The 12217-nt window shown below is 44.3% G+C and overlaps 1 protein-coding gene across 1 annotated transcript; it reads left to right on the top strand.

The window, feature by feature from the left end:
* The first annotated feature begins 2994 nt into the window (after window positions 1–2994).
* SPX (spexin hormone) lies at window positions 2995–12153 on the top strand. Its single transcript, XM_087813780.1, has 5 exons — window positions 2995–3051; window positions 5895–5970; window positions 7546–7629; window positions 9475–9558; window positions 11865–12153. The coding sequence occupies exons 1-5, from the start codon at window positions 2995–2997 to the stop codon at window positions 11921–11923; spliced, it is 360 nt and encodes a 119-aa protein (XP_087669906.1). The 3' UTR covers window positions 11924–12153.
* The last annotated feature ends 64 nt before the right edge of the window (window positions 12154–12217 follow it).

The raw sequence follows: 12217 nt of genomic DNA, 5'->3' as shown, positions 1-12217 counted from the left end.
TCCCCTTATAAATTGTAATTCCTGGAATACTGCTGCTTTTAAAAGTCTCACAGTCAGACTATGATTTAACCATTGAATATTGTAAATACACTTGTCTTCTCTCTCAATAAAAGGGTACTTTTCTATTAATCTGTTACTGTCTTAGTGAGCTGGACTGCTACAACAAAACTCCATGGACCGGATGGCTTAAACAACAGACATTTCTTACAGTTCTGGATGCTAAGAAGTCTGAAATCAAGGTGCTGGCAGATTCAGTTCCTGCTGAGGACCCTTTCTCTTGCTTGCAGATGGCTGCCTTCTCATTGGGTCCTCACATGGTAGAGAGAAAGCCTATGGGCTCTCTTCCTCTTCTTACAAGGACACTAATCCATCATGGAGGGCCCCACCTTTATACTCTCAACTAAAACTAATTCCCTCCCAAAGGCCCCACCTCCAAGTACCATCATATTGATGTTAGGGCTTCAACAAGAATTTTGGAGGAATACACATTAAGTCTGTAACAGTGGTCAAATATCATCATTATGAGATTCTAAAAATTACTTTAGCATTATGCAACCCACCTTATTTTTTAAAAATTAGCCTTATATACAATTTTCTATTTTATAAAATGGTTATCACATCTTTCATTCCCAAGTTGTGTAAATGTAATCATAATTAGGAATGGACTTCAGGTAAACCAAAAAAGTAGGCAGTAAATTTAAAAATTAGTGAAGCAATGCTTAAATACTTTTTCCTCAAGGTAGAAGTAATATCTACTTGTATTAAGTATTTGTGACTTAAATAAAACCATTTAACGTCTGCAGTGTTTTGCTCACAAATTTTGGTAAGGCCATAGAAAACAAAAAATTTGCCAAGTCTACTAAAGTACCAAATAAGTGCTCGTTGAATCCAATTAAACTGCAAGTCTTGACTACTGTCTGATGAATTCGAAGTCTTGAATCTGTTATTAAGTATCCAGCATATCACTAACTTTCTCCTCAGGACTGAAAGGTTCCAACCTCTGTCCTTTTGCTACCTGTATCCATGTAGGAAGTTGTACACAGAAGTAGCATACCCCAAAATCCTCAATAGACTGACACTTTTTCATGACCTTGCCTTTACTGCCTCTCAAGACGTAATTAAAAGGTCACCCCTATTCATCTTTTTCGACCCACTAGGCCAAAACAGCTGGTCCTTGAATCCTCATAGAACTTTCCACTTAACTTTTTCTTTGGTTATGGGAAAGAGATTCTTGAGGTTCAAAGCCTTAAGTAAAAGGACGGTGGTAAAGATACTGGCCAATGAATGGGGAGTTTTATTTTGGATAGCAGGCCTCAGTGCCCCTAAAGCCCCTTCTAAAACTGGTACCCGTTTGGGGAAATTATTTCTTCTGTTTGTGAAACAGCTGGCCTATGGGACAAACTGACCCTGGCACAGAATAAAGCCAAAGTAAGAGATTGAACCCAATGACTTCATACTATTTCAAAATCTCTATTCTTTCATCAAAGAAGAAATTTGGATATTTTAGTATCATTATAGCCATATTGCCCAGGTAACCTTACCCAAGATAGCTGTTTTCTATGTGAACACAATAATCTCTGACCTTGTAAGAACGCAGTTTCAACAGTGACAGTAACTGGTTTGTTTTTTTTGGTTTTGTTTTTAAATATATCTTTACTGATTTCAGAGAGAGGAAGGGAGAGGGAGAGGGAGAGAGCGAGACAGAAACATCAATGATGAGAGTCGTCATTGATGGGCTGCCTCCTGCACACCCCCAACTAGGGATCGAGTCTGCAACGTGGGCATGTACCCTGACTGGGAATCAAACCCCGATCTCCTGGATCCTAGGTCTACACTCAACTGCTGAGCCACGCCTGGCCGGGCGGCATTGTTAAAATTTGACCTGAGTCCGGCAGGGCGTGGCTCAGCGGTTGAGCATCAACCTAGGATCCAGGAGATCGGGGTTCGATTCCTGGTCAGGGCACATGCCCAAGTTTCCGGGCTCAATCCCCCAGTGGGGGGCGTGCAGGAGGCAGCCAATCAATGACGACTCTCATCATTGATGTTTCTATCTCCCTCTCCCTCTCTCAGAAATCAATAAAAATATATTTTAAAAAAAAATGGGACCTGAGCACCCTTGAGTCAACTAGAAAAATTCAAATAACATCAGCTATGCAGGCAAAATGGTCTTCACTGACTATGCCTTTTAAAAAGGCTTAGGATCCAATTTGTTCAATGCCCACTGCCTGGTCAGCAAAATAAAATTCAGTGGTTTTACCAACTTTTTTTTTTTTTTTATCAAATAACTTTTCTTAGCCCATCTCTAGGTTTAGATCTGTAAAAATCTTAAAATTTTGTGATTTAACAAAAACATTTTATTGGAAGTCAGTGCCCTTTTAGAACAAACACATTCTGGCATGCTAATTTTGATAAGACTACAACATTGATAATCTGTCAAAGCCATTCTCTTCACTTGTGCGTATTATACTGAAAATGGCAGCTTTGACGTCAAGCATCCACTTGTAATTCATTAGCTAAACTTTTAAGCAAACTGCATTCATTTATTTTTCCTTAAAATTGCAAATTCAAAACACAGTTTTAGTAATGATTCATTTTCCTCTTCTCTTTATAAAACCTTTATGTGTCTTTAGTATAGAGAGACAAAAAAGGCTTTTTACTTGTTAGGTAACCTAGTAATTAGGTTTTACTTGAAAGTTCATTTAAATCAACACATGCATACTTTTATTATTAAATTGCTCTTCTTTGGAAATTAAATCCTAAAATTTAATATTTAAAGGAATAGTAAGATTTAATCTAGTTTTAGTGTTAACTTTTTGATCTTTAGTGTTTTGTTTTTTAATCTTTCTCCTCTCCTAAGACAGTGGAAAGCACTACACTAAAAGCTTTGGCTCTTCCTTTATTCTTTAAAGGGAGTAAATATTCCTTAAGTTTCTACTTTCTATATTCCATTCTCATTTACTAACCAAATGCCAATTTTCTGGTCTGCATGTGACCATGAAGTCTAAATATCAAGTGCCCCAATCCCAGTCTCTTATACAAAAAGATCTGCAGGTACCATCATCCCCTCAAACCTCAGTCCCCAACCAAACTATCTGTTCTCTCCCCATACTCTAATATTTCTACTGCTAGCCATTTCCCAGCCACACAGATCCTAAGGTTTACCTTTTATCACTTCTCATATCCTCTACAGCTTTACTATTCGAAATGTCCAACAATTGAGCAGCATGCAGCAGCATCACCTGGAAGTTTATTAGAAAAGCAGAATTTCAGGCCCCACCCCAGCTATACTGAATCAGAATCTGCATTTTAGCAAAATTCCTGGGTGATTCATTAATACCTATTACTTTTAGAAGAAAGGGACCATCTCCCTTATCCACTGTATCTTAGCCCGGTGGGTACTCGGGTCCTTGTTCAATATCTGTTTATATAACCGTTTCAACTGAATACTGACACACTTTGATCCTATCCTCTTGCCTTCTGTAGATTCCTTTCTGCAGTTATCCTGCGTCATCCCTTTCTCCTTCTCTGCCGATTGTCTCCATCAGCATACATGTCCTGCAAATGGTTTCCCAGTTGTCCTCCAGAGAAACCAACAAACAACTGATTTGAGTAAAAGAACTTCATTATAAGGACACTACCGGTGGTAACACCATCTTGGAATCTGCTACTAGCACTGCAGGCAGAATTGCCCCCACAAACTCAAGCTTACCACAGCCACCACTGCACCAGTGTTTCTCGTGACCCCCACTTGCTTCAATTCTCGCTCCAGATTGCCCGTATGAGTGGGTACATCTGGCTGGTGAAGCCTGCATCATATGCCCACATCCTACCTGGAAGGGATGCTGGCATTTCTAGCTTCTACAATAAAAAAAGTCTCTGATTGCCCAGCCAGATGTGGCTCAGGGGTTGAGCATGGATCTAGGATCCAGAAGATTGTGGTTCGATTCCCGGTCAGGGCACGTGCCTGGGTTGTGGGCTCAATCCCCAGTTGGGGGCGTGCAGGAGGCAGCTGATCAGTGATGACTCTCTCATCATTGATGTTTCAACTCTCTCTCTCCCTCTCCCTTCCTCTCTGAAATCAATAAAGATATATCAAAAAGAAGTCTCTGCTTCCTACCAAGTAGCCTAATTCCATAATTCATAATTTAGGAAATTTTAGGAATTCCCTAAAAATAAAAGGGTTCAGATGTTGTTGAGGCCCCCCAAAATATCACACTTCAACCACACTCAAATATCTTATCTTTAAAAAATATTTGTCCTGCCCGGCCGGGAGTGACTCAGCGGTTGAGGGTAGACCTATGATTCAGGAGATCGTGGTTCGATTCCCGGTCAGGACACATGCCCGGGTTGCGGGCTCCATCCCCAATGACTCTGTCATCATTGATGTTTCTGTCTGTCTCCCTCCCTCCTTTCCTCTCTCTGAAATCAATAAAGATGTATTTAAAAAAAAAAAAAAAATTGTCCTTTTCCCCTTTTGGTGAAATTCCTAAAAGAGGTTGTCCACGTTTCTCTTTAATTCCTCATATCTTACTCAATTTCATCCCAATCCAATCTAGTTAATGTCCTCAAAAACCATCATATTCCCAAATCCAGTGTACACTTTTCCACTCTTATCTAGTCTGACCTTTCAACACAGTGGATGGTCTCCTGGAATTCCCCCCTTCTGACTGCTTCCCTCAGCTTCCTTGCTGGCTCTCCCTCTGCCCATTCTCTGTATGTTTAGTCATAGCTCCGTCCCTGCCTCTCTTCTTCAACTCCATTCACTCCCTAGGTGTTACCATTCACTGCCAATCTTTTTCCTGCCTTATAGTTCTCAGAAATCTTAAAATTCTGAAATCTGACAATTCTTGTCTTTAGAAAAATATCTACAGGCTGGTCACCTCTTTGCTGAGCTCTACAGAGTTTTGCATTTCCAATTCCCTACTTCCTACTGCTACTTGGATGTCTAACATACATTTTAATTTTAATATGCCCAAAAGACAACTCTTAAGTTCACTCTCTTAACTGCTTCCTTATGAAGCCTCTCCAATATATGGTTTCATCATTCACCCAGTGTGTAAGCCAAAAACCTAAGACTCATCCTTGTTTTATTTCTGTCACACTCTACTATCCATTTACCCACAAGTTCTATATTTTCTACCTCCAACCTGCAACCCAAATTCACTTACAGCTCTTCATTCTCTGCAAGTATCACCCAAGCCTAAGCCATCATCATTCCCTGCTTATAACCATGTTACCAAATGAACTAGCCGATTGCTTCCTTTCCAACCTCATTTCAAAGTGCTGTCCAGGGTGCCCGAGCAACTGTGACTCCACTGGTTTCCTTTCTACTTCTCAAATAAGCCTAGCTCTTTGCCATCCCAAGATTCTGCTTTACTTTCTTCTGCCTGGAATACTAATTCCCACTCAGACTCATCCCATGTCTGATTCCACCTTATCCTTCCAGACCCTGCCCCCCTCGATTTTTACCTTCTCTAAAGTAGCCCACCACTTTATCACATCATGATGCTTCCTTAAACTTTGTAACACATTTAAAACATTCGGTAATTACCTTATTTACCTGTTTACTAGTTTAGAGTATTTCTCCCCTGACTAGGAGATAAGATTGGTCAAAGCAGAGATGGTGTCTTTTTAATGCATGGCTGTGTCCCTTAAACTAAAAGGAGGAATGTCTAATGCAACGTAGGTATTCAACAAACATTTGTTAAATAATTGAATGGATAACTAAATGAAAAACTGATGTCAAATTCCACTGAGATGCCCTGACCTTTTCATTTCTGCCCAGATGATTCACAGTTAGTCATCACTGTTAGCTTGATAGCTAGTCACCTGAACACCTGTTTTTTGGGGTTTTTTTTTTAACTTCATTCATTTAGTTTTGATTGTGCCAAAAGTTATTAATCATTTTCTTTGATGATGATGATAAAAAGGAAGAAGATGATGCTGATGATGACGATAACGCTTTGGAAAGTTAGTGGGAAAAGCAAAGGCAATAATGCTGATATTTTCAGAATATCTCCCGGTTGACTGGGTCAGTATCTAAACAAATCCTGTCCACCCATCAATCATCATTTCTCTACTTCCTGCAAGTGAATCTTCCTAGAGGAGTCATCAGGTCCTCTCACTCTTGACTGACAAGAAGTCCCTGTGGATTCCCTGACTCTACAGAAGTGTCAAGGAGGGGTCCTTGACTCAGACTTTAAAAGCCTCATTTTCAGAACAAGACTGGAAAACTCACAGGTGAAGTTATAGTTATCACAGGTTCTGGAAAGGAGGAAAACATGAAGGCAAGTAATGGTTTTATTTACTTAAGACTTTTAAACTACTTTACAAAAAGCTCTATAGCTTTTTACCTATTGTATGTTTAATAAGCATTTTAGAGGATATTTCAACCATATGCCGTAACATATTAGAATTATTTGATGTTACTAAGGAAAAAATTCACTTATTCACACAGTTTATCATTTGGATTAAATAATGAAAATCTATTTCGAAATTTTTTTTTTTTTTTAAAGAGAACTCTTGTGGATTAACTAAAAGGCAGACTGGGGAACCTTCCCCCTTCCCATACTATTAAAAGAAAACAGAGCAAAAAGGAAGGGGTTTGCGATTGCTGGGGCGTCAAGGAAGAGCGCAGAGGTTCCTACAGGCACAGAAATGACCTTCTGTGAGGGATGGTTTCTTGTAGGGACTCAGAGGTCTGGCGGCCACAGCCCTGGCTCTCCTGCTGGTGTTCTCTCTCCTGGGAAATTCCAGCGCTGCACCACAGGTAATCCCCCCCCCCAATGAAGCTCTTCAAAGTCCTTTCCTTCCCCCCTCTCCCTCCCTCCTTTCGTTTCCCTTAACTCTCTCCTCCGTTTCTCTCCCCCCGGCCCCTCCTTTCTGCCCCCTCGCCCTCCCCGACAGCGCGCGGCGCGCCGGCGCCTCACTCACCGCGGGCCTCTCCCCCCGCGGCTGCAGGGGCTCCCCGAGAGGAGGAACTGGACCCCTCAGGCCATGCTTTACCTCAAGGGGGCACGTACGTTCCAAAGCTTTGCTCCCCCTCCCGCAATAAAGAAGGTCCCGGGGGTGCATGAGCCGTGGGATGGATGGAGAGCTGCGGGGAGAGAATTAGATCAAGTTTGTTACCTTCAGTGGTCAAGGTCAAGGTCATCGGGTCTCAGCTAATCCACGGAAAGGGACGGTGGCGGGGTAGTAGGGGGGGGGGGTGAAAGTGAAGACTCTGAAACCCTGCACCCTAGGGAGGGTCGCTGGCTCTGGCCACAAGGGACAGCCCCGGGGTTGCCTGGGAAACCTCGCACCGCCCGGGACCCCGACCGCCGCTCCAAAGCCCACCCTCCGCGTCGGGCGGGGGCGCGCGGGACCCTCCTCCCCGGCTCTGCGTCCGAGCCCGGCTCCGCCCCGGGGGGCGCGCCCAGCGCCCGGAGCCCCGCAGCCGCGCGGGTCCCGAGCAGGGGCCTCCAGCCTCCGCTTTGCCCCGCGGGGCCGCGCGCGCGGGGCGGCTGCGGTTTAACCCCGGTGGTCCCGGGCCGGGCGGGCGCTGAGCCCCGCATCCCTGCCTCGCAGAGGGACGCCGCTTCATCGCGGACCAGAGTCGGAAGAAGGACCTCTCCGGGCGGCCGCCGCCGGGTGAGTGAGCGGGGAGCGAGGGGCGGCCGGCGAGTTAGGGGGAGCGAGCGGACGGGGCGCGCTCCGCCCGCGCGGAAGGAAAGCGCCTCCCGCCGGCCGGACGCGGCGCAGGGGCCGCCCGCAGAGCCCGCCCCGGCCCGGCCCGAGGGGCAGAGCGCAGAGCCCGGGCATCGGGACGCCCCGGCCCGGCCCGAGGGGCAGAGCGCAGAGCCCGGGCCCCGGGACGCCCCGCCCCGGCCCGGCCCGAGGGGCAGAGCGCAGAGCCCGGGCCCCGGGACGCCCCGCCCCGGCCCGGCCCGAGGGGCAGAGCGCGGAGCCCGGGCATCGGGACGCCCCGCCCCGGCCCGGCCCGAGGGGCAGAGCGCGGAGCCCGGGCATCGGGACGCCCCGCCCCGGCCCGGCCCGAGGGGCAGAGCGCAGAGCCCCGGCCCCGGGACGCCCCGCCCCGGCCCGGCCCGAGGGCCAGAGCTCCGAGCCCGGGCATCGGGACGCCCCGCCCCGGCCCGGCCCGAGGGGCAGAGCGCAGAGCCCGGGCATCGGGACGCCCCGCCCCGGCCCGGCCCGAGGGGCAGAGCTCCGAGCCCCGGCCCCGGGACGCCCCGCCCCGGCCCGGCCCGAGGGGCAGAGCGCAGAGCCCGGGCCCCGGGACGCCCCGCCCCGGCCCGGCCCGAGGGGCAGAGCGCAGAGCCCGGGCATCGGGACGCCCCGGCCCGGCCCGGCCCGGCGCTGCGGCTCCCCGAACTTGACTTGGTCGCAGCTGCTGAAAGTGGCCCTCTGGCCCCCGGGGTGCGGAAATCCTGGGGCAGTCATCCAAGGCCTGGGGTTCAACTCCGGGGATTAAGGAGGAGTAGGGAGAACTGTACAGCTGCCCCCAAAATGTACCTCCCGTTACCACAGGACCTTTACACAGTTTCCTGTTAAACACTGTTCTTTATTATTATTAACATAGTGATTTTCCTAGAAACTTCAGACGTATGCCTTTTATATTACTAGAAAGGACTATCAAAATGTTCCAAACCGGAAATAGTTAAGAAACAGAGGCTATAAAGAATGGTACCGGGGAATGTTATTTTTCATGATAAACCTCTCCATGCTACTGAATTATAAAAGTACAATTAATTTTTATAAAATTTAAGGACTGAAATGCTAAAATTAAAAAGTATATTTATTTTGAAAGATACCAAACTCTGTGTTCAGCACATAGTAGGTGCTTAACACATATTCGTTTTCCTTCTTCAAAACTACAGTGTAATTAAGCTTATTTACTTTACCAGGCAAGCGCTACGTTTTCCCACTTCAGTTGCTCCCAAACTAAAAATCGTGGTCTGTGTTGAATCACGATGTTTTGTCCTCTGTCAACTTGGATTTGAAATAATTTCGAATATTTAGCAGATACTCCTTCAGTCAAATAGCTGCCTTACTTGTGGCCAAGAATGTAGATGATCTCAAACTGCTTTGGAAGGAATGAGAGAGGAGGTTGTCCAGGCTCCAAGCAGGATCACATCTAAACCGTTCTGCCCAGACATCCCACATAAAGCTCTGGAGGGAGAAATTTCTCGTGGGCTATCTTAATCCTTCTAGCTTTCAAGAAGTTCTGTGTCATATACAGCTTAAATTCTCTTCCATACCCTGTAATATACAGCATAACCAGTTGTAAGTAATGTCCAAGGGAAGTGTGAAACATTTCTAGTTCTTAAAAATCAGTCTTCTGTGTAGGGGCCCTCTGTGAGGGATCACAGATCTATTTCATAGAGGTTTTTCTAGTATTATAGCATAATGGGATAGGATTTATCTCAATGAATATTTAAACGCTAATAGGATCTGTATACATTTTTGTTTCTCCAGAAAGGCGAAGTCCAAATGCCCGACTGCTAACCCTTCCAGAGGCAGCAGCTCTGCTGTTGGCTTCCTTGCAGAAACCACAAGAAGGTACAAATATAGTGACCTCTTTCAACTGCAGGACAGAAAAGCTTTGATTACTTTTGGGCTCCTGTGTTGTACAACAAAGTTGCCTTTATTTATTCAGGTTTTTAAAAATAATTAACATTTGCCCCTACCTCAGAAATTCACAGAATATTGATTATTTAAAGACCAGTATATTTCTCATTAAAGTGAGTCTTAAGAACATAAAAATATTTCCTTGGTGAGACTAGGGAATTTCATATGAATTCTACAGTCCATAGCCTATTGTAACCTTTATTTCTCTTAGAATTTTAGAACTGAAAAAGCTCAAAGTTCAGCTTCATTATTTTATAGTTGAAAAACCTGAGTCCAAAGAGGTTTAAATAATCGCAAATTCAGTTGCTCACTATTAAAGGCTGAACCAAATGAAGTTGCTGAAAATCAACCCCCCCCCTTTTTTTTCACTTAAAAACACAGCAGTTTCATGTGGTTCACCCTAATAGATATGGGCCAGTTTTGATTCTAAGCCTGTGTACTTTTAACTACACTAGACAGTTTCTTTTGTGCCAGGATTAGGTATAACCTTCAAATAGAGACACTCTGTCTGTGTAGCGTTAAAACTACTAGTTGAATTAAGGCATCTTGATAGTGGATTAGCCAGGGCTTTTGGAGTCTAGAACAGTACTTGGTTCAGATTCCTGCTCTGCTGCTTGACTAGCTGGGTGACCTTGAGCCTTAGAATCACTGGTAAAATGGAATAATGATATCCATATGCAGGGCTGCTAAGAGCCAAATGAACAAGGTATATAAGTTATACCTTTAGTAGTTATAATGTATATGACTATTGAAAATAGAGGCTATCGAAGCATAATAAATAGACCTAGATTTTTTTTCCTCAAAAATTGTCATGATGCCATATTTATGACATAATTTAAATGTTAAAATGTATAACAAATACAGTGAGTAGTCTGGTGATCAAAGCACAGGCTGCTGGCCCAGTGCTCTGACACTTGTGCTAATGGAAGAAACATACATGCTCTGTGCCTAGTATTGGACAGGCTGTGTGGGGGAGGGAAGAGAGCAGAAGGCACTTTCTGGCTTTGTTGTGAAAAAATACCTATGAGAAGCAAATGCAAGAGTGGGATAAAGGGGTCTTCTGAATTTATAGCAGGGGCTGGGCTGACTTGTGTGAGTAGAGGGGATTATAATACTTATTGCAGCAAATAGCATTAATGCCTGCTACGTACCAGGCTCTGTGGCAGGCAGGGGAAAAGCAAGAATGAGAGTGGCCTTTGAGTGAAAAGATGGGGTGAGCAGTCAGCAGAATAGCAGAATGTCAGAGTAGTGGTCATGATAGAGCTATGATGACAACTACTACTATTTCTACTACCTGTAGCTCGTAATAATCGAGGGCTTACTAAAATGCAGTGGGTCAGGCACTGTTCTAAACACTTGATATGGATTAACACATTTAATCCTCACAGTAACCCAGGGAGGTAAGCACCAATGTTATCCACCCTTTACAGCTAAGGAAATAGAGGAACAGAAAGATTAAGTAAATTGCCCACTATGATGGAGCAGGTACATACTGGAACTGGGGTGAAGAACAGAGGGTAACTTATTCAGCAGAGAGATGACCTGGTGAAGGAAGATGAGACTGGTTATGGCATATAGGGCAATGATGAGAGCAATAATAATAATGACAATATGAGGACATCTACTATGTATCACACATTAATTTTTTAATTTATGCTTTATTTTTCAATTACAGTTTACATTGAGTACTATTCTGTATTAGTTTCAGGTGTACAGCATAGTGGTTAGACAATCACATACTTTACAAAGTGGGCCCCCTGATGTACCCACCTGGCCCCATACATAGTTATTACAATATTTTAACTATATTTCCTATGTTTCTTTATACCCCTATGACTGTTTTGTAACTATGAATTTGTACTTCTTAATCCCTTCGCCTTTTTCACCCAATTGCCTGACCCCTCCCCCCCCCTTTGGCAACCATCGGTCTGTTCTCTGTGTCTATGAGTCTGTTTCTATTTTGTTTTTTGTTTATTTTGTTCTTTAGATTCCACGTATAAGTGAAGTCATATGGTATCTGTCAGACATTAATCTTTCCATATTAGAGTTCATCTTTTCAGCTCAGAAAACTGAAATCTGTAAGAGGTATATTTACTTTCCCAAAGTCACGCAGTTAGTAAGAAGTGATACTAGGATTTTAAGTCAGGTCTGTGTGACTCTAGAGCTCTTTCAATGACGCCCACACTGCCTCTCAAGTGAATGGTTAAAAAAATCTTCTGTAATTTTTTTTCTTACAGCTGGAGAAGAAAACCTTGACCCACCCAGATTCCTGGACAACAGTCTGCTAAACTGGTGAAAATACACCAAATTGCATGCAGTTACACTTCCATGCTCGTTGAAGACACAAGCCATGTAAATAAAACTCGTGGACCCTTTTTGCTTCATTTGCAGCCGTAAGAACATGCTCAGCTAGTTTTATTCTTCTAGAAGCAAAAGTAAGGTGGATTTCGTAGCTGAGAATATCATTGCCTTTTTTTTAAAATTATTTCAGGTCCTCTTTAGATATCCTTTATCTTACTCTTGAATTTTATTAGTGCAATTACAATTATAAGACTGAAGACTCTTTATAGTGTTTTTTTGGTTGCAAGAA

Source organism: Miniopterus natalensis, chromosome 2, assembly GCF_054644295.1.
Source record: "Miniopterus natalensis isolate mMinNat1 chromosome 2, mMinNat1.hap1, whole genome shotgun sequence".
NCBI lineage: Eukaryota > Metazoa > Chordata > Mammalia > Chiroptera > Miniopteridae > Miniopterus > Miniopterus natalensis.
This window is presented reverse-complemented; position numbering and strand designations above follow the sequence as displayed.